The 26,013-nt window shown below is 42.8% G+C and overlaps 1 protein-coding gene across 2 annotated transcripts; it reads left to right on the top strand.

Moving 5' to 3' along the window:
• The first annotated feature begins 5,082 nt into the window (after positions 1 to 5,082).
• Positions 5,083 to 25,713, top strand: brwd3 (bromodomain and WD repeat domain containing 3). 2 transcript variants are annotated; one of them, XM_080867686.1, is made up of 40 exons: positions 5,083 to 5,222; positions 5,398 to 5,456; positions 5,561 to 5,590; positions 5,777 to 5,836; positions 6,730 to 6,880; positions 8,890 to 8,988; positions 9,133 to 9,293; positions 9,479 to 9,700; positions 9,936 to 10,036; positions 10,136 to 10,206; positions 10,596 to 10,696; positions 10,802 to 10,842; positions 10,933 to 11,037; positions 11,121 to 11,271; positions 11,364 to 11,498; positions 11,584 to 11,712; positions 11,893 to 12,118; positions 12,199 to 12,339; positions 14,011 to 14,191; positions 14,315 to 14,408; positions 14,490 to 14,660; positions 14,803 to 14,879; positions 14,961 to 15,153; positions 15,262 to 15,372; positions 15,458 to 15,565; positions 15,925 to 16,049; positions 16,138 to 16,220; positions 16,313 to 16,424; positions 16,573 to 16,634; positions 17,057 to 17,212; positions 17,316 to 17,436; positions 17,533 to 17,658; positions 17,769 to 17,838; positions 18,216 to 18,266; positions 18,352 to 18,495; positions 18,661 to 18,813; positions 18,923 to 19,092; positions 20,445 to 20,533; positions 22,416 to 22,550; positions 22,653 to 25,713. In XM_080867686.1, the coding sequence occupies exons 1-40, from the start codon at positions 5,189 to 5,191 to the stop codon at positions 23,495 to 23,497; spliced, it is 5,394 nt and encodes a 1,797-aa protein (XP_080723812.1). In that variant the 5' UTR covers positions 5,083 to 5,188; the 3' UTR covers positions 23,498 to 25,713. The 2 variants fall into 2 exon arrangements, with proteins under 2 accessions (XP_080723812.1, XP_080723813.1); XM_080867687.1 differs by having other exon boundaries at positions 14,806 to 14,879.
• The last annotated feature ends 300 nt before the right edge of the window (positions 25,714 to 26,013 follow it).

A 26,013-nucleotide genomic window follows, 5' to 3' on the forward strand; every position in this document is an offset into this window, starting at 1 on the left:
GAAATAAATCTACACCATCCCTCCACTGTTATTCTATATATAAAAAGCTTTATCGTGGAGTCAAACCACACACATAAACACACACTCACACACAAAGAGTCCTCTTCAAACAATGACGAAGTGAACATAAGCTGCCAATTCTCTCAAAAGCAATATTTGAACAAACCACAGCAAACGGCAAGAGAACTTTTTTTTTCAATTTAACTGGAGATCACGAGGGAACCTTGAGAGTGTACGTATGTGAGCGAGTACGTGAAGCCACAACTCAAAAATCCAATAACAATCACAGCTTTGCTGCTGTGATCTGTGATGATGGGTGTTGTGTCAGCCAGCCGTGCACGGTGAGAAACTTCAAAAGAAGTTTATACGTGATCTTTGTTTGTTCATTTTTTGCTAGTTACAAAGAAGGAAAGCATAGGGTATTTATTTTCAGCTTCCCAAATAAAATAGTGACCTCACCTTGGTGGTTATTTGAGACTCAGACATGCTCTCAACCTTTCCATGAGTCTTTCTATCTAAGCCAATGAATGGAGCTTTTTCAGTTTTTAGATTTTCAAGGAATTGTGTGCAAGGTTCAGCTTCAGTATAACACCGATACATTCTGTGTTTTTTTGTGAACACGTGTGAATAATATACCATTAATGTTTACGCATGAACTATTTAAATACATAAGTCTGTCAAAAATGTGTGCTTCAAAAACATCTCATCATGAAAACATGTCAGGCTGTAAAACATGACTGTGCATCGCCCAGAAAACTTCACCCAGGGTGGCAGTAATAAAATAATGAAAATATATGTCTCAACAGTTCTGCATCATTTTGAGTAAAACTGCATAATTTAGTGTTACTTAATCTAAAAGTAAGAAAGGCCATGAGGTTTTCTCCTTCTTTCACTTACTCCCTTTAGGGGTCACCACAACAGATCAGTTGCCTCTCTTTTAACCTATGCACAACATCCTCTACACCCTCTTTCAAAAGTACTTCCTATCTCCTTTTACTACCCAAATGGACGCATACTTCACCATAACGTGTTCTTACCCTGTTGTTTTATGTGGCTCATACAAATGAGAACAACCTTCCTTACAAAGATATTGCTGCAAGATGTTATGAACGAATCTGTAATTGCTTACAGTTTCGAACCATCCACCTGTGTCAAAGTACCAAAACTATGGCTTCATCCTAAACTGTTTACGCAGTCCTGCTACGAGCCGAGCCGCACTTATTATACTGGTGTGTTTATCAGAATCAGAATCAGAAAGGGTTTTATTGCCAAATGTTGAGCGGGTTTACAACATTAGGAAATTGCTGCGGTGCTTCAGTGCAAACATACTGTTATAAATTAAGCTTAAATAGACATGAAAATAAAAATGAGAATAAGAATTAAAAGTGCTAAGTAGATAGATAGATATATACATGATATATACATGAGTGCAGGTGGTGATCGGTGCCAAACATGGAATGATGCAGTGAACACAGCGTAGGGTCATGTGTTAGTGGTGGGAACAGTCATACGGTTATTGTTCATGTGTTCAAGAGCAGAGGGGAAGAAACTGTTCTTGTGGCGAGAGGTTCTGGTGCGAATGGACCGGAGCCTCCTGCCTGAGGGGAGCAGGTCAAACAGACTGTGTCCAGGGTGAGAAGGGTCAGCTGTGATCCGAGCTGCACGCCCCAGTGTCCTAGAGGTGTACAGGTCCTGCAGAGATGGGAGTCTGCAGCCAACCACCTTCTCAGCAGAGGGCACAACACGCTGCAGTCTCTGTTTGTCCCTGATAGTGGCTCCAGCGTACCACACGGTGATGGAGGAGGTGAGGATGGACTCGATGATTGCAGTGTAGAATTGCATCATCGTCCGTGTTGGCAGGTTGAATTTCTTCAGCTGCCTCAGGAAGGACATCCTCTGCTGGGCTTTCTTGATGACGGAGGTGATGGTGGGCTCCCACTTCAGGTCCTGGGTGATGGTGGTACCCAGGAAGCGGAATGAGTCCACAGAGGTGATGGGGTGTCAGTCAGGATGATGGGGGGGAGTGGGGCTGTGTGCTTCCTGAAGTCCACAATAATCTCCACTGTCTTCTGGGCATTCAGCACCAGGTTGTTGTGGCTGCACCAAGACACCAGACGTTCAACCTCCCTCCTGTAGGCAGACTCATCCCCGTCCCAGATGAGTCCAATAACGGTGGTGTCATCTGCAAACTTGATTAGCTTGACAGACTGGTGGGTGGAGGTGCAGCAGTTGGTATACAGGGAGAAGAGCAGGGGAGAAAGAACACAGCCCTGAGGGGAGCCGGTGCTGATGGTCCAGGAGTCCGAGACATTCTTTCCCAGCCTCACATGCTGCTTCCTGTCCGACAGGAAGTCAGTGATCCACCGGCAGATGGGATCAGGCACATTCATCTGGGAAAGCTTGCCTCGGAGATGGTCTGGAAGGATGGTATTGAAGGCAGAGCTGAAGTCCACAAACAGGATCCTGGCGTAGGTTCCTGGGGTGTCCAGATGCTGCAGGATGAAGTGTAGGGCCATGTCGATGGCGTCATCTACAGACCTGTTGGCTCTGTATGCAAACTGCAGGGGGTCCAGGAGGGGGGCCGTGAGGGTCTTGAGATAGGAGAGAACCAGGCGCTCAAAAGACTTCATGACCACAGATGTCAGAGCCACGGGTCTGTAGTCATTTAGTCCAGTGATCCTAGGTTTCTTGGGGACAGGGATTATGGTAGAGGACTTGAAGCAGGCAGGCACATGACATGCCTGCAGTGAGGAGTTGAAAATGCCAGAAAACACTGGGGCCAGCTCGTTTGCACAGTGTCTGAGGGTGGCAGGAGACACACCGTCTGGGCCGGGAGCTTTCCGAGCATTCAGACTCTTAAACTGCTTCCTCACACCTGCTTCATGAATATGAAGAGTTATGGTGGGAGGAGGTGGTGTGAAATCCTCTTTTGTGTGGGGTGAGGAGGGGGGTGTTGTAGGTGAAGTGTTTGAAGGTGGTGATGGCTCTATGGAGGGGGGAGAGGTGGGGGAATGAGTGTCCAAAGTGTCTCTATTGTTGGAGGTGTGAAGGCTGCCTGATGGCTCGTCAAAACGGCAGTAAAAGTCGTTGGGGGTGTTGGCCAAGAGCAAGTCATCAGTGGAGTGGGAGGTTTTGTAGTTGGTGATATTCCTAAAACCTTTCCACACAGAGGCCGAGTCATTCTCTGAGATCTGCTGCTGCATGTTATGAAACATATCAGAAATTATCTAAACTGAGTTTTTTTTTTATCTTAGAATTGCCCAGAGACTTTTCTCTATTGAGTCTGTTACAAACACAGTGAGATGTCTGTCAGAATATAGCTATTAATGGAACTGTGTCAGTGTAGTAGACTAATATCTGAGCCATGTGCACATTTACCCAGGTGGCACAGTAACGGTACTTTAATTATCACAGGAACTGTCCATGATCAATCAAATAATGTTAGGTGTTTTTCTACACATCTTACAGGTCTTCTGTTAAACACAGATTTCAGGTTCATTTGGTGAAGCTGTTAAAAACAAAGCAGCTTTCCTATGGATAAAGCTCCACCTGAGTCTCAGCCCCTGGGACCTCACACACAGTGCCCAGAGACTTCTATCTATACCTTATATAAAAAAAATATTGATCATCCATCAATTCTTCCCATTTGTGAATTACATAATTATTTTATTAAAAATTCATATTTTTATTAGTAATTGCCTTATTATTTTGTAATATTTTTATTAGGCCTCCATCACTCATTCTCACTTGGCACTTCCTTTATAGGGTTTGCTGGCTTTGAGCTGTTTCTGGTTATCACTGAAGTGAAATGGCTGGGTTTTTATATATAAACTATAGAAAACACTGAATGGATAAACCTGTGATTGGAGCATTACAATAATTTACCTCTAAAAGCCATTATATCTCTCGGCTGGCCTGGGAACGCCTTGGTATTCCCCCGGATAAGCTGGAGGAGGTGGCTGGGGAGAGGGAGGTCTGGGCCTCTTTGCTTAGGCTGCTGCCCCCGCGACCCGGCCCCGGATAAAGCGGATGAAGATGGATGGACCTCTAAAAGCCTGTAAAATTAAATACATCTTCTTTTCTTATATTTACCTGTTGAAAAATGATACAGTCTGCTTTCTATTTCTAGAGCTCCCATCCTAAGCATTTTAAGAACAGCTCTTATTGGCTGTTTAGCAGATAATTCCAGTCACTTCACTGAGTTAGGAACCTTCTTAAACAAAAAACATCCATGAATCTCCTCTATGCTTGTTCTCTTTTCCTCCTGCCTGGCAGCTTCGTCTTCAACATGCTTTACCCAGCGTATCCACTATCCCTCCTCTGCACATGCCCAAACCCTCTCAACCCTGCCTCTCTAACGTTGTCTCCACACAAAGGCAATGATGTTCAAGCCCACTCTTTAGAACTCAGCCTTGCAAGGGTGAGCTGGTGGAAATAAATGCTATACTATTTCACAATTTAACAAGCTGCATATTTTCTTTGTTACTGTTAAAGTCAAGGATGATTCTTCCACAATGACACCCAGATGCTAGAGACTGTAACCAAAACACTCCTCATATTAAAGATGAATGCATTTGTACCAATAACTGTTTTCTACAGTCACTGATTTGTACCTACTAGAAAATGAACTGATTGAAAACTTTTGGAAATACTTTTTGTATGTCCAAATATATTAAGATCAGTGAGATTGCTCCAACAATTGCAACTGTATATTGACTGACAACAATATATTTAAAACCACAAATATTTTTATTCACAAAATAGCGTTGGTGCCCCCCAAATAAATAAATAAAAATAACAAAATACATTTACGAATACATTTACCCTTTAAAATATTAAAACTGATATAATATTAAAACTGAAAAACTGAAAACTATTAATCCTGAAAAATGTTATCTTACCAGTGAAAAGTATTAACATTCAATTTTTGTGTAAAATCTATGAAATTTGAACGAGTTTTATTTGTAACATGGATTCATTCTTTCTGAAGAAAGCACTCCGTCCGGTACTGTGTTGATTCACTAGAGGGCACTAATCCAAGGTAGCGGATAGTATGGGAACAACTTGCGAGAGGAGGCCATTCACTAGCCTGTTTTAGCTACACACACCTAGCTACTCTTAGCTAGCCGGCGGCTAACCAGCGAGCTAAAACATCAGTTTGTCTTAATGTCGCCTGTCTTACCAAGTGATGGCAAGAGAACAGTGTTTACAAATCGAAGCTGGTGAGTACTGACCGCTGCTTTAATTCGCGACTAAATATTTTGCATTTACACTGTTTCCAGTTGTGTGCCAGGTAGCGAGCTAATTAACCGAGCGCAGCCCGGAGCTGGCTAACGCTAGCTCCGCTCAATAGCTACTTCAGTTAGTACCAAGCTCATTTACTGTTTTTCTTTTCAGAACTCTATTACCTCATTGCCAGATTTCTGCAGTCTGGACCATGTAAAAAAGCCGCAAAGGTAATACCCTACGATAAACAAAAAAGCAAGTCGTACTGGTTAAAAATCGTCTAAATAAGTAGGTTTGTTAGCATCCGTTGCTAACTGTGTCTCTGTGTTGTTAGATCCTGATCGAGGAGCTGGAGGAGTATGAGGTAGGTTCAGCTGAACCTTTCTGAGTTTATTTTCATGTGCGGTTTCCGTAGTGATGCCCATCTTGACGCTTTTTGGGGCCAGCTTTTTAGTAGTTTTGATCGATGCTAAATAAAGGAGCGCGATTCCCTGCCGGGACGAGCCTCGCAATTTTGTGTCCTCTCTGATATCGTCTCTTTTAACTTTAGTTGGTCCCGCAACGATGGAGTTGGGACGGGAAGAAATACAAACGGAACTTCCAAGATTGGGTGAGTGTGAATAGTCATTAATAACTTTTTAATAATATGGATCTTTTTATTCCGCTTTCGGTTGACAATAACCTTTCCGTGGATGTCAACGTTTTAATTCTTTTAACCAACCAAAACGGCGTGTTTTCAGCATGTTTGTATTTATTTTAACCTATTTAACAATCCATATTAGTGCAGGCCTGTTGATAAATAACTATATACAGGCTATGCTATTGTGTGGGCTAGTGGGCGGAGAATGAAGATAAGAGCCGATAGTGATAGGCTGAACTAGATCCAGCGCCGTGTCAGTCTTCTTTTGGAGCCAATGATATCGCAGTTGCGTTGGCGAGCGAACCGGAAGAATAGCAAGAAGCTCTTTTGATTCGCTGCAAGCTTTTCTCTCCCTCCTCTTTCTCTACCTCTCCCTCCCGTTCCCTTGATTGTTTTCCAACTATCTGCATGACAAAACCATGCACACATTATGATATCAGGCAGCAATAAACAGGAAGAGGAAAATGAAACAGTTGCAGGCTACTTATGTGTGATTGCAGAGCTGTTTGGATTGGATCTTTCTTGCCTGTATTGAAAATGAGTCAGTTAATGTTATAATCACCTTAAATTACAGAAAGTGAGGCTCGTGTTTTGTTTTTTCTCATTTGCAGTGGTAACCAGCATGCAGAACATTTTGTTTCACCATGTTCTGTTGTTGGTTATTTAAAAATAGTCGTTTCTTCAGTGATCAGTTAGCTGATCAATTCAGTTCAGTTGGTTTTTCAGGATTATGCCATTGTCTAGAGTCGTTTAAATTAACATAACAGTTTATTTTAGCACCCGTAACAATGCAGCTGATGTAATCGTGTGTTGTTTTGTTATTTGTTGTATTAATATGTAATTACCATCGCTGACGTGTGCAGGTGGTGTTGAACCAGCACATTCCTGCAGACTATTTGCTCAGGATTTGCCAGCGGATAGGCCCACTTATAGAAAAGGAGATCCCACCTTGTGTTCCTGGAGTCCAGACACTTCTGGGGCTGGGAAGACAGTCCTTGCTTCGCACCAGCAAAAGTGAGCATATTCCTGTTTTTCTATGATTTTTTAAATGTATTTATTTTGTGCTTTTCATTAGTACCTACTCGGATTAACTCACCACAGCTTTCAGGGTTTTCCGTTAGGTTCTAGTACCTGGTACCAGGTAGAGCAGGGCGATATGGCCAAAAATATTTATCACGATATATATTTGAAAATTTGCAATAACGATATAACTGACGATATAATTGATGCGTGACAAAATACAACTCCACAACATTACTAGCGCAAAAAGACAACCTATCATTTATTTTCACTTAAACAAGAAGCTGGTTTTTATGTACATTAAAGCTTTATAAAAATGTAACAGTGCAAATGCAAATTCCTTGCTGAAAGTTTAACCAAAAGGCATTTCCAGTAGAAATAGGCTGACATATACTGAGCATAACCATGTATAATATCCACTGAAGTTAAAAAGAGGTGCTTTGCAACATTAAACTGCAGTGTGCAGTACGTATTTTTCAGACCATAAGGTGCACGGGATTATAAGGCACATTAGCAGTCAGATAAATCAAACTTTATTAAACTCATTCTTCTTGCTTCCTCCACTTCTGTACCATTGATTCATTAATGTTGAATTCTCTGGCAGCGGCTCTATTCCCATGTTGCTGCAGTATATTAATGACTAACCTCGTATTGTGGATGGATTATCTCAGTTGTTCTCCTGACTGAAGATTGGTCCTTTTACAGCATCCTGCCATGCGATTGCATTTGTCTCTAACCATGAGGAACCTTAACGTTAACTTTTATAAGTGGAAAAGTGTTAGTGTTCGTCCTTCAGCTTCACTGTTTATGTTATGCTAACATAGCTGTGTCGCTAGCGATCACGTAGCACATGATTATATACCAGCTAGCTCAACTTCAGTAACCCTACAAACGTCACTGCTGTTTAGTTTCCTGTCTTCATTTATGTTGGAAGTGATAGCAGAGCTGTACGTTTGATTTTTTTCAGAAATCTCTCAGTCAGAACATGCTATATCATGCTTAGGTAACTAGCGAAACTAGCGAGCTAACTTCCGCTAGCTTCTAACTCCGTTAAATGTAATACATTTTGTTTTCATGGATGCCTGGAAGTTAAACTTCATAGTTACACCTGGTAAAGCAGCAACGCTGATCGTTTTATTAAAGATGAAAGAATTTAGACAGTTTTTAACTCTCAGTGATGCTGCAGTTTTCGTTTGACCTGAAAAAGACGGAGTTTAGGACCCAGATTACTCCCAGATTTAAGGGCATCTTAGTCTGACGGCCGCTTGCATGTTCTGCAAAAAAATGTGCTTTGTCGTGTATCTGACAGACAAACACCAAACCAGTTCCACATCACTGAAGTTGCACCATTTTTACAAACCAATTCTGGTTCATCTGTTTCACTCAACAATCAGCCATGTGCGTATGAAAACAAAGGCACTGCGCATGCGTGTTTTACTCATATTCTATCGCGATATTTCATTTTCCTATCGTTGCCTAACATTATACCGGTATTACCGTGAACGGTATAATATGGCCCAGCCCTAGTACCAGGTACTAAAATAGTACCTACTTGGCCAGGGTTCCAAGCGATCTGAGCAGGTACTAAAGTGTGCATCAGACTGCATACCACCAATTGGTAGGTTATTGACGTCACCCAAAGAGTCATGAGAGTGTCTTGTTTGTGAAAATCTAAATCGCCAATTTTGAAACCTGGCAACGAGGGAAATGGTAACTAAAACAATGCTGTGGTCCCCAAGTCTGATGAAAAGCCACAGATTGAGCAGCAGCTATATTGTTGCCTTGATGTCCACCTTTGTTGTAGTGTTCGTGTTGCATACTAATTATGTCATGGGACTCTCGGACATGTTCCTGTAACAGCTACTACACACATGAGGTGGTACTCGATTGTAATGGAAAACCAGTCAATCTGAGGCGAGTCGATCCGAGTAGGTACTAATGGTAAAGGGGCTATAGTGCATTATTTTTGGCATTCATTCTTCAACTCACTGTTTTTAACATAGGTTGTAGCCACAAGGTATGTAGTGGCTCAGCTGTCGCTGCACTCCACCGAGGACGTCCACCAGAACCTCCAGTGAGCAATGGAAGTTCTCCTAATGTTGGTGTGTAAACTGTTTTTAAAAACATTTTTACAACAATATATCATTTATGCCTTTTATTTCCACTAAGCACTTAGACCCGTGGTATTAAGTTTTCAGTGTCAGTGTGTTGCTTCTACTAATTATTCGTATGTGTTTCACATCAAGTGTCCATCATGGGTGCTCGCCAGGCCACAGGCACAGGTCGTTTTGGCCAGGTTCTGCCGTCTTCCTCCTACCAACACATGAAGATACACAAACGTATCCTTGGCCACCTTTCTTCAGTCTACTGTGTGGCCTTTGACCGTACCGGTCGTCGAATATTTACGGTGAGTAAGAATTTCTTATTATTTCATCATCCCTGTCTATTTTATTTTAGTGATTGTTCTTCCAGTTGTCGTGCCAGATCTAAGATAACTACTGAACTCTTCCAAAACACAACATGGAGCTTCAGTTGAAGGTGGTTTCCAGTGGAGCTGTCTTATTAATGTGTTGCTGTCGGATTGGTTTTTAGGGTTCTGATGATTGCTTGGTAAAAATCTGGGCCACAGATGATGGCCGGCTCCTGGCAACACTCCGCGGTCACTCAGCAGAGATCTGTGACATGGCTGTCAACCACGAGAACAGCCTCATTGCTTCTGCCAGCTGTGACAAAGTCATCAGAGTGTGGTGCTTACGCACCTGTGCGCCCATCACTGTGCTGCAGGCTCATGCTGCGTCTATCACATCCATACAGGTGATACTTAAAAGAAAGTGCAGAGCCCTTTTACAACATTTGAAGTATCAAATAAAACTAAAAACTTGACTACATCATACAGGAATTAAATGTTTGAAAGCAAATTCATCTACTTAATGCTTTCACCTTATCTTGAGCACTTGACCTGGGCCTGCTGCTGGCTTGTTATGTGAAATGCTGCACAGTCCTTCCCTGTGACTAACCAACACCAACTTTCCTTCTCTCCCTCCTCCAGTTTTGTCCAGCAGCTAGAGGAACAACTCGGTACCTGGCATCAACTGGTGCAGACGGCATGGTGTGTTTCTGGAAGTGGCATTCGCTCACCATGAAATTTAAGTAAGTATTGAGGCGTCTAATGTGGCATGCTTAGTGGTTGCTTGGTGGTTTTCATTAAGATAACCACAGGTTCTGTTTTTTGTTTTTCCTTCCCCTCAGTGATCATCCAGTCAAGTTTATGGAGCGTTCACGGCCCGGGGTGCAAGTCTCCACTTCATCTTTCAGCAGTGGTAAGTGTATCTCCATGCCAGGCAACATTTTGTTGTTACATGATCTCAGCTGCTCTGAACACAGCTCAGTTAATAACTGCACTTTTTTTTTTTTTAAATTTTTACTTTTGTGGCTCCTGTTGAAAACCAATTCCATCTCCTATTTTAGGTAAACTTTTGTTGCTTTTAAGATATTAACTTAACCAGGCCAAACTTCCACAGATGCATATAAGAGAATCTCATTTGAGTGACGGAATAAATGCTGCCCGCAGTTTAAAAAAATAGGGTAGTGTGTTTGCAAAATGAAAAGCATTTCATCATTTGAAATGGTTACAAGTTAACTAATATACAGTATGGCAGAACACTGTGAGGGTCATTGTTGTAGACTGAATGTGTTCTTCTGTTAATAGGTGGCATGTTCATGGCTACTGGAGGCACTGATCATATGATCAGGGTCTACTATCTTGGTGCTGAGTCTCCTATGAAGGTTTCTGAGATGGATGCTCACACGGTAAGAAACAGCATCTAGTCACTACATCCTGCTTGGTCCGCTCTGTTGTGCTTTTTAAGCTTCGTTCACACAACTTGTATTCTTTCCTACTTTTTGTGCTTTTAGGATAAAGTCGTGGTCGTCCAGTTCAGCAATAACAGTGACAGGTGAGTGTGCTTGCTCAAATCTGCAGGGACTTCAAATATTTTTTGTGTGTTTTACAAGTGTGCGAAGAATAACTGCGTATGTGTGTCCAGCCTAAGGTTCGTGAGCGGCAGTCGCGACGGTACGGTGAAGATTTGGCATTACCAGCAGCAGGAGTGGAAGAGCACCACTTTAGACATGGCTGCAAGGCTTCCAGGGTAAGAGAGGGAAGACTCGTAGTGTTTAGTGATGGCACTTCTGCCGCTATCATATTTCACGTCCGATGGGATGTTCTTTTTAGGAGCACTGCCGCCACAGGGGACGACAAAGCTAAGTTGGTGGTGACTATGGTTGCCTGGGACCGCACTGACAGCACCATAATCACAGCGGTGTCAAACTACCTGCTCAAAGTGTGGAGCACATCCACAGGACAGCTGCTGCACATTTTGTCTGTGAGTAGCTGAAGCCGACATTATCTGAAGCTCATTCGGTGTAAAATGGCAAATTGGCCTACTTGATTGTCTGTGCTGTCTCTCTGTTCAAGGGTCATGACGACGAGGTGTTTGTGCTGGAGGCTCATCCATTTGACTCCCGCATCATGTTATCTGCCGGCCACGATGGCAACATTTACATCTGGGACCTAACCAAAGGAGTCAAGATCCGCAATTTCTTCAACATGGTAACCGATCCTCAGCGAGCATCACCTACCAGCAATGCTTTGTTTTTCACCAGCTTTAAGTTCAATTTTAAATGTTTGTTTGCAGATTGAGGGCCAAGGCCACGGTGCTATTTTTGACTGCAAGTTCTCAGCAGATGGGCAGCATTTTGCCTGCACTGACTCACACGGCCATTTGCTCATCTTTGGTTTTGGCTGCAGCAGACCATATGAAAAGGTAACTGCTAGCTGAGTCTTGTTTGCCCAAAACAATCACCCCTATCATTTCCTCACTTTTAAAGGAACATTTAGAATAAATATTTGGACAGCACAGTGGATTTGTGATTACACATTTTGTTCTTTAATCATAAGAATCGGTGTCACCCTGTGGCGGCGCGCTGTTCTTGTTCCCCTCCAGATTCCCGACCAGATGTTCTTCCACACGGACTATCGCCCTCTTATCCGTGACTCTAATAACTACGTCCTGGATGAGCAGACGCAACAGGCGCCACACCTCATGCCTCCACCCTTCCTTGTGGATGTCGACGGGAATCCTCATCCTTCTCACTACCAGCGCCTGGTGCCTGGACGGGAGAACTGCAAGGAAGAGCAGCTAATACCTCAGATGGGATACATGGCTAACAGTAAGCACAGATTCACAGGTGAAAATTCAGAAGAAGTGACAGATGGTATTTGATGCTTGATTTCTCCTTGCTTTACTTAGATGATGGAGAGTTGGTTGAGCAGGTTCTTGGCCAGCAAACGGCAGAAAATGGAGAAAGCCCATTGGACAATCTCATCAGACAGCTGCAGAATGAACAAGATGAGCGTCAGAATGCAGAGCGGGAGGCAGAAGGGGAAGAAGGTGTGTGTTTTTTGTTTTTTTTTTTGTTGTTGTTTTTTACTCAAAATGATTGAAGTTTTTCTCAAAACTTTAAGTGTCTTTTGTCCTGTGTCCCACCCCTCTCCCAGAACCAGCCACGGCAGATGGCTGCCCCTCCCTGAGCCTGATTCTGCTGAAGGTTTCTTCCTGTTAAAAGGGAGTTTTTATTTTCCCACTGTTTGCCAAGTGGTCGCCTGATTTTTGGGGGTTTTCTCTCCAATATTGCAGGTGCTTTACTAGTGGTGCAACGGATCACGGTTGATCCGAAATCCGAACTGATGCCACTCCACGGTTCGGTACGCACGTGATCCGAAGACTCAAAAAAGGAAAAAAAAAAAAGTATGTGTATGGTGCGTGTGGTCAGTCTGTTAAGCGGTTGTTATGGCCGGCGCTAGCGGTCCAAGTGGCGGAGCAGAGGAGTTTGCGGCATTTAAGCAGCCCTTTGCTGCCCAATCCGACCGGGCTAAAGATATGATGATGTGATGAACGTGCTTGAGCCACGCTATGATATCTCGTTGCGCATCCACTTCAGTGTGACAAGATCGTTCCAAGCATGTATGAGCATGAAAGGTTTAAAGTTATGGCTGAACTGTCCCAGGCATCTTCTGTTGCTCTAAATACAAATGGGTGGACCTCCAGGGCAACGCAAAGCCACGTGACCGCTCGTTATATCACAGCAGAGTGGTAGATTCAAAGCCCTGTACTGCCCTATAGATTACATTAGATTAGATGAAACTTTATTTATCCCTAAGATGGGTTCCTCCCGGAAATTCAGTTTCCAGTAGCACAGCACCAACAGAAGTTGCAGAATGTGAGCAGAAATATACCATATATACACCATATATATAAATACAGAGAATACAAAAGGAATAAATAGAATAAATAGGAATAAGAATACAAGGGAACAGCACATTTCAAGTATTGTGAGTCTATTACACCGTTGGATATTAACAAAAACTATTGCACAGTGAAAAGGCGCTACAGCTTACTTGTTCCCCCCTCCTTTTGTCCCCGTTTCCCCTCCCTCTCCCCTCCAGCAAGGAGTTAAACAGTTTGATGGCGTGTGGGACAAAGGAGTTTTTAAGTCTGCTGGTCCTTGACTTTGGGAGAAGCAACCTGTCACTGAACAGACTCCTCTGGTTGTTTATGGCCGTGTGCAGAGGATGCCCAGCATGGTCCATAATGTCCATATTGCACCTTAATTTGTTTTTATATAAGTGCGTGGAATGAGTCTTCAGTTGAATGTTTTTTAATAGGCTAAAAATACTTATAAGTAAATGGCGAGTCGAATTTTTGTCTTTTTCCCCCCCTATTTTTGCTGATCCGAAAATCGATCCGATCCGTGACTTAAAACCGTGATCCGATCCGAACCGTGAGATTTTTCATCCCTTGCACCACTAGGCTTTACCGTACAATATAAAGCGCTTTGAGGCGACGCTTCGTTTTATTTGGTGCTATATAAATAAACTCAAATTAAATCGAAGAGAACATTTTTGGCTCTTTCTCAGTGGCTGAGGTTATACTTGTGAAATTCTACTGTTTTTGCAAAACTCTGAACATAAACATTTCTTGTCAAGTTTTTCCAAAAGTGGAGTTTGTCCCCAGTAACCTGTAATTATATTTAAAAGAAAAAAAATATAATCTTGTTTTCAGCTGGTGAAGGCGCAGAGGCGGTGCCCTCCTCTCCAGTTGTTGCACCTCGCAGAAGTGGGCAGGTGGATGGGGTGTGGCAAATGCAGCATAACGCCCTTCCCAGTCAGGTGGCCACCGAGAGGGACCTGTTGGCCTGGAGCCGCAGAGTGGTGGTCAATGAAGTGCTGCAGGGGATATTCAGGTGAGGAGGATGAAGGGAATTAGATTAGTTTTAAGGGGTTTGCATAGAAAGATTTGATTTTAAAGCAAGGAGATCTTTTTTTTAATTTTAAATTCAAAATGCTTTTTTAAATTTATTTTTAAGAGTTTCAGAGGAGTGCAGACAAGCCAAAGGTGACATTGAATGTTCTCTATACTACGCTGAGAGGAAGAAGAAACCAGTAACCTGTGCACCTAAGGTACGCTATTTTCTGCGTCACTATTGTTACGTCAGAAATCGCACATGTGCTGATTCATTCCTGATATTTTGGGTTTCGTAGAGCGATCTCTTGTCTTCACGCCTGCGCTCCCTGCGGCCCACGAAGAAAACTCATAAGCGCCATGCCTATCAAACCCGGTCAGCTCAAATCCGGCGTCCTGGAACCAGGAGTAGAAATCCCAGCAACCGACGTACCTCTAACAGCCAGATGGACTCGGAGAGTGATGGAGAAGTATGATTCACCTTGTTCTGCTTGATTTGTAAAGTTAACGTGCTATAAGGTCACTTAGTAAACAGGAATAAAATCAGAAACAAGTGCTAACTGTTAGCAGTCATTCGTGTTATACTGAAGGTTTTGGATGTATTTTTGTTAGCAGGCAGAAGAACAGGTGGAGCAAACCGATGCATCTTCAGATGGTGATGCTCGGTGGCAGAGTGAAAGCAGCTCCAGGTAAATAAACACACTGATCAAGGAGAATTTTCAAAATATAGTCCGATCACCTGCCTGACGATACCCCGCTTTGATTCTCAGCGATTCCTCCAGTGAATATTCTGATTGGACAGCGGATGCTGGGATCAATTTGCAGCCGCCAAAGCGACCTACCAGGAGACCTGTACAGCCTCCAGATTACAGCAGCTCTGAGGAAGAAGGAGATAACGAAGCCAAGGAGGCAAGGACGAGGGAAAAAGAGAAGAGGAAGAAGAAGTCCAAGGAGACCAAACAAGTGAGCCACCTGCAGCTGCAGTAGTCACAGTAAAAGCACATTTTGCTAGTTGTCACACAACATGGCACGAGTATGTACTTTAACATGTGGTAAATCATATACACTCAGAAACCCACCTCCTCTCTGGGTGGACTTGATGCGGAAGAGTGGCTGCCGCCATCTTGGATTATGGAGACTGTCCCCCGCCGCTCTCCTTTTGTTCCACAAATGGGAGATGAAGTAAGGACTGACGCTCCTAATATCAAACAGGAAATACATGTTACATCACACTTTTTAAAATCATGATTCTCTTGTCCTCCTCCAGCTCATCTACTTCAAACAGGGCCATCAGGCTTACGTCCGGGCTGTTCGCAGAGCTAAGGCTTACAGCATCAACCCTCAGAAGCAGCCGTGGAACAGACTCAACCTCAGGGTGAGGCACAGTTTTATATAATAGCAAGTGCTGTGTATCGGCCCCGGCATGCTCCATTAGTGCCCAAGCTGTTTGGAGAGTCTGAAAACGGCAGCCAATTTTTGTAACCACCTGAAAGCGGTAACCTGGTGGTCTCACTCACTTTGCACTGCTCTTAGACCTGAGCAAAAATTAGCAAGCCTCTAAGCTCTCTGCTGAGTCCCCCTTCAACCCCGGTAGTTCACCACAATCTGCTGCTGTTTTTGTAAATGAAAACAACTTGAATCTCTTGAAACACAATATACAGAATGCCACAGTAATCCTTCCTTACAGGAGTTTGTACAGCTGCATTGACCTCCTTTTCTCTTCTTCCGCCTCAGGATCAGGAATCTGTGAAAGTGGTTGGAATTAAGTATGAAGTGGGACCTCCTACCCTCTGCTGCTTAAAAGTGGCGTTCTTGGACCCAGTCTCAGGGAAAATGACCAATGAGTCTTTCTCCTTAAAGTGAGCATGAGCAATACTTGTATATTCAATGTAATAAACGACTGTGACCACATGTATTTGACCACTTTTTCATTCCCACACTTCCCAGGTATCATGACATGCCTGATGTCATTGATTTTCTGGTACTGCAGCAGTTTTACAACGAGGCTAAAGAGCACAACTGGCAACCTGGTTAGTCACTCCCCAGCAGTCTCCTTCCTGTATTTACTGCTCACGTAAAATTGTAAGGACTGTCCGTCACCTTAGTTTGATCCTCTGTTCAGGCATGAGGTTCCGCAGCATCATTGACGACGCCTGGTGGTTCGGCTCTGTGGAGGATCAAGAGCCCCTGCAGCCAGAGTATCCCGACAGCCTGTTTCAGTGCTACGCAGTAAAGTACGTCTGTGTGTGAGCAGAGCTCGCTGTAATTTTTTTAATTTATTTTTTGCTGGCTTCATGTCACCTCCACAGTAAAATCAGATAAGCATCTCTAATCTCATACGCAGCATGATCTAGTGGCATATTATCACATTTGTTTCATCAGATGGGATAACGGTGAGCGGGAGAAAATGAGTCCCTGGGATATGGAGCCTATTCCTGAGGAAGGTCAGTAATATTTATTGAAATGTGTGTATTATTTTGAAATATGGCGCTCTGTTACAGAAGATAAAAGACGCAGAAAAAAGTCAAACATAATCGTACCCAATAAAAGTGAAATACTGCACATTATGGCATTTCTATTGAAAAGAAACACATTTGATCTCATTCATCTAACAGCGGGGTAGAAACCCACAACAAAAACATTGTCTGCCCTTCATTTCCGTGTCCTTATTGGAATAACCATAGAAACCATAGAAACACTGTTTGTGTTTTTATTGAACTCTATTCCATTAATTTTAACCCAGAGAATTCTTTATAGCCTGCAGTGTAACTTTTAACTACCAAAAAAAAAGTATTTTACTTCTCTCCTTTTTTTTCTTGGTTACTAACTGCTGTTTAATGTTCTAACACTTTTGTGGCTCCATCAGCTGCTTTGCCAGAGCAGGTTGGTGATGGTGTAGAGGTGGCAGAAGAGGAGCTGAAAGCTCTACTCTATGAGCCTCAGGAAGGTGAATGGGGGGCTCATACACGAGATGAAGAATGTGAGCGAGTCATTCATGGCATCGATCAGCTTCTGACACTGGGTATGCCTCCCAAAAGGATTGATGAAGCTTTGCGGTAAAGTACAATCTGACCTTGTTTTCCTGACCTTTGCTAGGTTTGATTTTATTTGTGTTTGTTCCCCAGATGTAGCCAAGGCGTTCGCATTACCGGTAAATTTGCAGGACTACCCTCTGTACTGCACCGTAGTGGCTTACCCCACTGACCTCAGCTCCATCCGCACACGTCTGGAGAATCGCTTTTACAGGTGAAGCATCATGCACTCATAAACCTTCTCTATGAGTTCAAAGTCCTGGTGTGTTAACGTCTGAGTTTCAACCACTGATGCGTTCCTCTGCTCCAGGCGGATCTCTGCATTAATGTGGGAGGTGCGTTACATCGAACACAATGCCCGCACTTTCAATGAACCTCAAAGCCCCATTGTAGCAGCTGCCAAGGTGGTGACTGATGTTCTCCTTCATTATATCGGGTAAGACTTGACAGAGTTTCTGCTGTGTTAAATTTACCGATGCTTTAACAGTGGAGTGACCATGATGAAAACAAACATTTCTGATGCCTTGATCCCGCTGCCTCATTCAGGGACCAAAGTTGCATCGACGTCTTGGATCTGTATCGTAAACTGAAGTCTGAAGTCAGCAGTGAAGCTGAGGTGGGTGTTGCACAAGTGTTTTTGCGTTTGTGTGGTTTGTATTATTAGACTGACTATAGGATTCCTGCAGATCACTGAAAAAGTCAGTAGAAAAGAAAATAAGGTCTTTAATGTTTCATGTTTCCTACAAAATTACTTACTTTATTTTAGGATGTGATTTGAACCATTGCACTAGAGATTAGCTTAGGAAGCCAACTGTATTTGTTATCCAGTAATCCATTAATGACCTGATGTAGACGTTGCCTTTGTTTCTTGTTTGATTTGGAAATGAAAAGGAAACATAGGCTATCCCAGCTGGAGATCACTGCATTACATTCACATGTCCCAAAAAGCAAATGGAAACATGGATTTTTATGTGGGTTTTTTTTTTTTTGCAGGTTGACTTGGACGTAGATTCAGACACTCCAGGAACATCTACAGGACACCGGGTAAGGCAGCAGTTGATATTTGACAGGATTTTTAACCTCCCAGCTGTTGTCCCAATCTCAGTGACTTTCATTTTGTCTCTGCCAGGGAGGCACTGCAAATTCTAAGAAGCGTGGTGTGGTTCTGGATCCGAAAGCCTGGCGAGGTCAATGTCGAGAGCTGTTGCGTCGAATGACAGCTTCCACGAATTCCGAACCTTTCAGGCAGCCTGTGGATCTCTTTGAATATCCGGTAAAACAATCAGGATAAACCTCCATTTGAAATAAAACCACACATGCCAGACACTTTTTACAGCTTAAAGTAGCATTTGCAGTGCATGCTGCAAGTGTAAAACTGAAGTTGCATTCAGGTGAAGCACTGTGTTCTTCAGCGTTTCTGCACTCTTTTTTCGTTCAGGACTATCGAGACATCATTGACACTCCCATGGATCTGGGTACAGTGTCAGAGACCCTGGCAGTAGGAAATTATGAAAATCCCATGGAGTTTTCCAAAGACATCCGCCTCATTTTCAGCAACTCTAAAGCATACACTCCTAACAAGAAGTCACAGGTGAGTAGTTCACTGAGAAATAAAACATTCTGTAAAAATGCTGTTGTTATAGGTGCAGTCTGAGAAAGCTTTGGTTTAGTGTTTACGTATCGCGTTCTTTTATTTCTAGATCTATACCATGACCCTCAGCTTGTCGGCCTTCTTTGAAAAACACATCATCTCCATCATTTCTGACTACAAGTCTGCCATTCAGAACGAACGGCGGGCTCGTCAACATCTCACTTACAGGAACAGATTGCACAACGGAGGCAGCTCGCCACCTAATAGTCCATCCCACAGGTACCCGGCCACATTCACAAACCTAGACGCACCGTGTTATCAGATTATATTTTTCACTCGGGCCCATCAAAGTGTCTGCAGCTTCTGAAAGCATCTCAGAAGTGCCGTACTGAAATAAAGAAATGTTTTCTCTTTAATATCATTTCAAGGTGTCGTGGTTGGAAAAACGATTCCAGAAACTGCTGAAAGTTGCAGGCACCCTGTCGTTGTTTATATTTATTATTGTGTTGTTAATAGGGATGGGTATTGATAAGATTTTCACGATTCCAATTCCATTTTCGATTCTGTTTAACGATTTGATGCTTTATCGATTCCTTTTTTTTTTTTTAAAAAGGAGAACACTAAGGTCGATTAGCTTAGAACTTTGTTTTATATCTTCTCTTTGAACAAGATAGAAATTTAGGAGTAACATGGCCTTACAAACCCAACAGTGAGATCTTAAGAGATCCACAGCCTACGGCTCTTCAATGGGTGTCACAGGGTCCCCAGGAAAAAAAAAATTGTAAATGTAAAATAATAAAATAAATATTCTTCTGTAGCAATAACAAAGTATAACATAAATTATTCAGTAGCAATTACACAAGAATATCCAGTAATGTCCCTGCCTACAATTAAACACATTCACTTACCTAAAATCGGGGGCATCTGCTGTGGCAAATGGGTGCAAACATCTGACCACAAACTTCGTCACTGCTCGGTGACATTCGTCTATCCTGGCCTGAAAGGAGACGCTACCGGTAGACTGCAGGGAGAACTGCCAGCATCTGAGCCAGACTCTGTCTGTCTCTCTCATCATGGTCACCTAAATGCACAGTAATGGCAGGTTTTGTAATAAGGCAGATCGCGCTAACATAATATGAACTGTTAGGTGATTATTTACCTGCCCCATTAACGGGAGAGGACGTGCAAACGTTACCGCTGCTGCTGGGTTGAGATTCACGAGTCCGGAGCGGAATTCAAAACATGACATTCATTTAAGGTCATCGCGTGTTTTGTGAGCAAATGCTTTTGCATATTCGTAGTGTTTCCTCCCTTAGATGAAGTATCTACTTTGCAAGTATTGCAAGTTGCCCTGTTGTCATCCGTTCTCGTAAAGTATAACCAAACTTTTGAGCGTTTGAGCCGCTTACGCGCCGTGTTTCCTGCCAGGTAAATGACGCTCCGCAACGTGGTGATGTCATTCGGGGCGACTGGAATCGATAAGGGAATCGTTTGCAAAAATGGCAAACGATTCCAAGGAATTGAAACAGTGGGAACCGGTTCTCAACAAGAACCGGTTTTCGATACCCATCCCTAGTTGTTAACAATAATTCTGAACTGTTGCTTCTTTCTTGTTCCCCTCTCCTGCCCAGCTCAAAAGGAAAGCACAAGTCAGGGAAGGCATCAAAGCCAAAAAAATCCCAGACCTCAACAAAGAATCGTTCTCAGAGATCACATAAAGGTACGTCTGCACTGTTGTGGCTTTCTGTGCTTTATAGATCCTTCTGCTGCGTAGACTCGTGCAGTGAGCTGCTCTTAGAGTTGGTTAAAGTAATAGTTCTTACTCTTCAAAAACCAGAATGACCTCAGTTTGGTTTTAATCCAATGAAAAGCTGCAGAGGTTGTTTGTATCAAAACTTAACAGATGTTTGTTTCCTGTGAATCAAAGCGTAACATCAGTGTCATTTTTCTTTTTTTCAGCTTTTACAGATGGCTCATTAAAAGTGTCAATAAACACTTTTATTTAAACAACTTATTATATAATAGCAGGGGCAGTATGACTGAACATTTATATACCAGTATTTTAGAAGCCTTGCAGTTTCATGACACATCACCTTTAAAAAATAATAATTATAATAACACACATTTTATTTCATAATTGTGTCTTCACATAGCTTTACAGTGACTCGTTCTTCAGGACTGGATAGGATGTAGAAACATATATGTCTTGATAAACTAAAAAAATTACACAACTGAAACAAAAAATAATCTTTCAACAAAACTGGCATGTGTGGAACAAGGAGCTGCCTGTTCCACTCTGAGGTCACATGTAATGACACTGAAGTCAATATAAGGCTTCTTACTGTTGATGTTTCCTGCAGCAGAGCTGGGAAGTGCAGCTTTGAAACAAACTCTGTTTACACCTTTCCTTCCAAACTTTGTGGCACAAATTATTCATTTGGAAAGACGTCAGTTAGTCTTGAGTAACGCATTAAGCAAAAGTTGATGTGACGCAAAAAGCAATTCTCTCCTTTGCTTCTTTTTTTCCCCCAAGGCCAAAAATGCTCCAAACAGCAGATTCTGCCCTCTTTTCTTTATCTTGCATCACTTTTTACTGTTGTTGGAAGTGGTGACTGTTTGCTGTTAGTTATGCTATGCTAAAAACAATTTCCGTTTCTGCTAGAAAGTTTGTTTCCCCCAATTAAGAGAGTTAAAAATTGTCATTTTAAATCAAATTCTGCATCATAAAACTGTAACGATTACTACAGGCACATCTCAACAGAGGTAACACGCGACACAGCGCAAGAAAAGTTGACCAAAGGTGCATATTGAGAATCCCGTCTTTTAGAAATGTCTGGAAAATTTAGTTTATTGAACAAACTGCAAACAAACAGTGAGTGGTTCTGCCCCAAATCTTTGTCCAGCAAACATCAACTGTAAGGGGAAAGCCGTACTCAGCATGGCCATGCAAGCCTAGAGGTGTCAGTCAGCCAATAAAATCTCCCGCCTGAGTGATGCAGGCAACTTTTCCCACCTTTAGCATGTGGTGGTGACGCTGTGTGGATACTGATCAATCTAAGGTTTTGTGTAAACTTGGCTTTTAGTTTTAGGAACATGCTACAAGCCAGTATTTATCTATTTATATCGTCACTAAATCTGTAGCAGGTCAGCAAATCATGGAAAATAAACCAGGATGGAAGAATTAATGAAATATCCATGTTAATCAAGGAGTTTTGAAAGCTTGGGGACATGAAAAAAGGAAAATATGAAAACGCTACCAAACAAAAGACAAAAAAATCTGTTTTCAGAGAAACTGAAGAGAAATGGTAGGAATGGCAAACAAAGTATATTTTCCCACTTATAAAACAGGTCACCATTTCAATTTGTCCATTTGGCTCTACTTTGTTTAGTGTTAGTTAGCTAATATCGAGGTTAGCATCCCAACAAAATGGTGAATATAACAAATGACATTCAGGCTCTCTGCATTATTTTTGATGGTGTTACCTGACTTACATACATTCACCCCTGCTAAAAGCTTCTAGTATCTTCTAATGTGATTAGTTGCTTCTGTACGCTCAGCTTTTCTGATGGATAATTGCATTGTGTCTATTTTTTTTCTTTAGCTCAGCAAAGCGGTAATGTAGCAGAGGAAGAGGACGTCCAGCCTTCTTCCCCAACTTCAGGGACGAGTGTCAGGAGCAGAAATCAAGGACCACATCGGGTGACCCGCAGCCAAGCAACTCCCGTGAAGAAATCAGGTATTGCGAGCAGTAACTAAAAAGCATGCACGTTTTCCCTTTTCAGTGTTTCTGCAAAGTTACGGTGCAGAAGTGACCCGCCGCCCTCTTGTTTTCCATCAGGTCACCAGAATAACTTGCACCTAAGTAACGGCTCCAGACAACGGCACTTGCGAGAAACGTCGCAGTCCGACGATGAAGAGGAGGCGTCAGGATCCAACAGCTCCTCGTTGGAGTCGTCCTCCACCTCGTCGTCATCATCATCATCATCATCCTCCTCCTCCTCCTCCTCATCGTCGGACAGCGACAACAGCTCTGACTCTGAGGTGGAAAAGTACGTGGAGGGAGGAGGAGATCACGACTACAGCAAAGCCCCCTGCCTGTCAGTACGCCTCTCAGCTAAGGGTAAGGTGGCAGCCTCAGAAAAGAGGAGACACAAAGGAGGAGAGGACACAGAGGCACAGGGACCTAAACGAGCACGACTGCAGCTTGAGGTAGAGGAGCAGGAGGATGAGGAGGAGGAAGAGGCAGAGGAGGATGAGGAAGAAGAAGAGGAGGAGGAGGAGGAAGAGGAAGAGAAGGAGCAGCAGCAACAGGTGGATTTAAAACATGAGGAGGAAGAAGAGGAGGAAGAAGAAGAAGAGGAGGAAGAGGAGGAAGAAGAAGAAGAGGAGGAAGAAGAGGAAGAGGAGGAGCCAGAGGACGAGGATGATAACAACTCTGAGGTGCAGACACGAGCAGCAGCAGCTCCAGCAGCAGCTAGCAGCCAGAGAGGCAGCCAGTGTAAGTCTCGGCGGGTCAACACACGAAACCAGGGCCGCAGGACAGTTCGATACGGAGACGACTCGGAGGATGATGGCCATGGGTCGAAAGACGACCCTCTAAACCTGGGCATGTCCCGCTCAGGACGGGTACGCCGTATGACTGAGAAAGCCCGTGTCAGCCACCTTATGGGCTGGAGTCACTGACACGTCGCCCCTCACCCATCCCCTTTTTTCCAAACCTCAATGAAAGAACTGTAAAACATGAGTAACACATCAGGGATTATTCTTTTTCTTTTTATACAAATTTGTGTGTGTGTATATATAATATATAAATATGATTTCTCTTTTTATCTAAAGACTGATTATGACTCTCAAACTGATAGCCGGTGCTCATAAAATGTTGCCACGGATTTTTTTTCTTCCCTGGTCAACAGAGCTTCTGTTCAACACGGACCCTCTCCAACTGGATTAACTCACCTCGGCCTTACTGCTTCTCTGGAAGAGCCCTTACGACATGGCTCTGGTCTTCTTCCTCCTCATCCTGTGGTTTCACGTCCAGAACTTTAAACACTATATAAATTCCCCTTCTTCCCTCCAGCAACCTTTCTTGCTCCTGGTCGCCAAAGAAGGATGTGGAGATGCCAAAAAAATGGTGCTCATCTGTAGTTTTGTTTTGTTTAATTTTATTTCTTTTTCACTTAGTAAATCAAAACTGTTGTGGTAGTGGTCACAGCCACAGGTGCAGAATCACTTAAGGTATCTGATGTCAACCTTTCTCGTTTGCAGCACAGACTTCCATCTGATTGTGCTCTCCTCAACTGAGGACTAGCAATATTAGGAAGAAGTGGGTAAAATAAAATGGCAACACGCTCTTACCCCAGGGCATAAAATACTGCTGTTGTTCTTGGCTTTGTACAGATGTTGTCTTGAGATGGGGTTATGTCACATTTGGGTGCTTCATTGTATTTCACTTTGTTTTCTTTCAGTTTTTACTTGCTGGTGAGATTTGAACACCAAAAACTGCTTGGTTAGGAAAAAGATTGTTGTTTACACCTGCTTGTTGAAGAAGAAAAGTTTACCTGCTGTGTTTAAATGCGACTCCAAGCGGTCCATAAGACCCAAACTGTTTTGTATTTGAGTGGTAGACTGGTTTCTATAACCAATCACTACACTGTCTCCACCTCTTTGCATTTCTTTGAGACACTGGTGGTTTTGACACAACAGCAGTATTTGACGCCCTGGGAGCAGACGGAGAATAGATTACCATAGTAATATCCCTTTCAATGTCCTTGGTCTGTGAATGTGAAAGGAAATGTCTTTCCCCAGCTTCTTCTTGCTTGGGTCTTCTCTTCAGCACTGTTATTTAGATAGAGTTGGGTGCTGTTTTTAAAGGGTAAAGGTGGTGTATTCTTTCTTTCGGGGGTAACAAAGCCACTGTTTTTAGTGCTGTTGTACTCTGAGTGATCAGACCTGCAAATATTCATGGTTATTTCCGCAGCTCCTTCTCTACCCAGCCTGTGCAAAAGCAAAGGAATGCCCTGGCCAGCTCTCTTCCACAGAAATATTTATTTTTCCATTGCATTATACTCGGGTTACTTTATCTATTTCATACTTTATTAGTGATGAGGAAAAAGGAAATATTTGCACATTTATCTCCTCCATGTGGCAGCTGAGTAATAAAGATATTAGAGAAATAAGATGAAACCTCATTTTTGTGTAAGAATGTTTGAACTGTGCCAGCGGCACTTTCAATTCAGCCTCCCCCCCCCCCCCCCCCCCCCTTTTTTTTTTTTTTTTTTTTTTTGTTTAGGTTTATAAATATAAGTAGAAATCTTTTTCAACCTGTGCATGATTAAACTGAAGGTCTCATCTGATTGCGCTTTCTTCTGGTTAACAGCAGAAGTATCATCCTTGGATGACCGTTTCTTCTCTTTGTAGCCTTATGGGTTTCAAACTTTGATAGTAGATCAACTGCACACATGATGGCTTTCTCCATCACTCTATACAATCACTGTCTCCCCCCCCTACATGACCTACATTCTCATATCAACACTGGATGCTATGATTCAGACACACCTTCTCACCCCTCCGTCACTGAGGAGAGAGGCAGGCCTCTGAAGTTATTGTAAAGCTCGGTTAGTGACAGATTCTGAGAGACGAAACACAAATCGGCGTCTAAAATCAGGTGTGCTGAGCAGCAGCATTAACTGGTGTCTTGGAATTCCTATGGCTCAGTGTGGGAAGACTATTCTTATTTTGATACAGTATTTTCATACAGTAGATGACGCTTAGTCTTGCCTCAAAGCATCAGATTAGTCAACAAAGACAACGTTCTCCCATAGGTTGAATAAGCTTAATGTGTTTTTTATAATGTTTTAATTGTGTTTTGTTTTTTTTAATAAAAAAGAAAATTAACTTCTCTCAGAATTTTGTCCCCCCTTTTTTTTTCTTTTAAAGAATTTTCCATGTCTGATATCTGTCCACGCTAAGCCTGCATAAGCTTGAAGGGCTACTCGCACAACACAGGGACTGAGTCATCAGTTGTCTTAGTAATGGGTCGTAAACAGCCACCGAAGGCAGAGATTCGAGAGTTTCTGAACACTGGGGCTGCTGACTGTGATGGTAGGCAGTCATAAACCTCACTGTACCATTTGCAACTGCCTAACTGCATTAATGCACTGAAAGCTGGGGTGAGTCAGACAAGGAACAAACAAGGTTGA

The sequence above is a fragment of the Rhamphochromis sp. 'chilingali' genome, assembly GCF_963969265.1.
Source record: "Rhamphochromis sp. 'chilingali' genome assembly, chromosome: 19".
NCBI lineage: Eukaryota > Metazoa > Chordata > Actinopteri > Cichliformes > Cichlidae > Rhamphochromis > Rhamphochromis sp. 'chilingali'.

Coding starts and splice junctions, on each gene's coding strand:
- brwd3 (XM_080867686.1), top strand. CDS start 5,189: ATGGCAAGAGAACAGTGTTTACAAATCGAAGCTG. Junction 5,457..5,560: donor CATGTAAAAAAGCCGCAAAG/GTAATACCCTAC, acceptor CTGTGTTGTTAG/ATCCTGATCGAGGAGCTGGA. Junction 20,534..22,415: donor TTCTCAGAGATCACATAAAG/GTACGTCTGCAC, acceptor TTTTTTCTTTAG/CTCAGCAAAGCGGTAATGTA.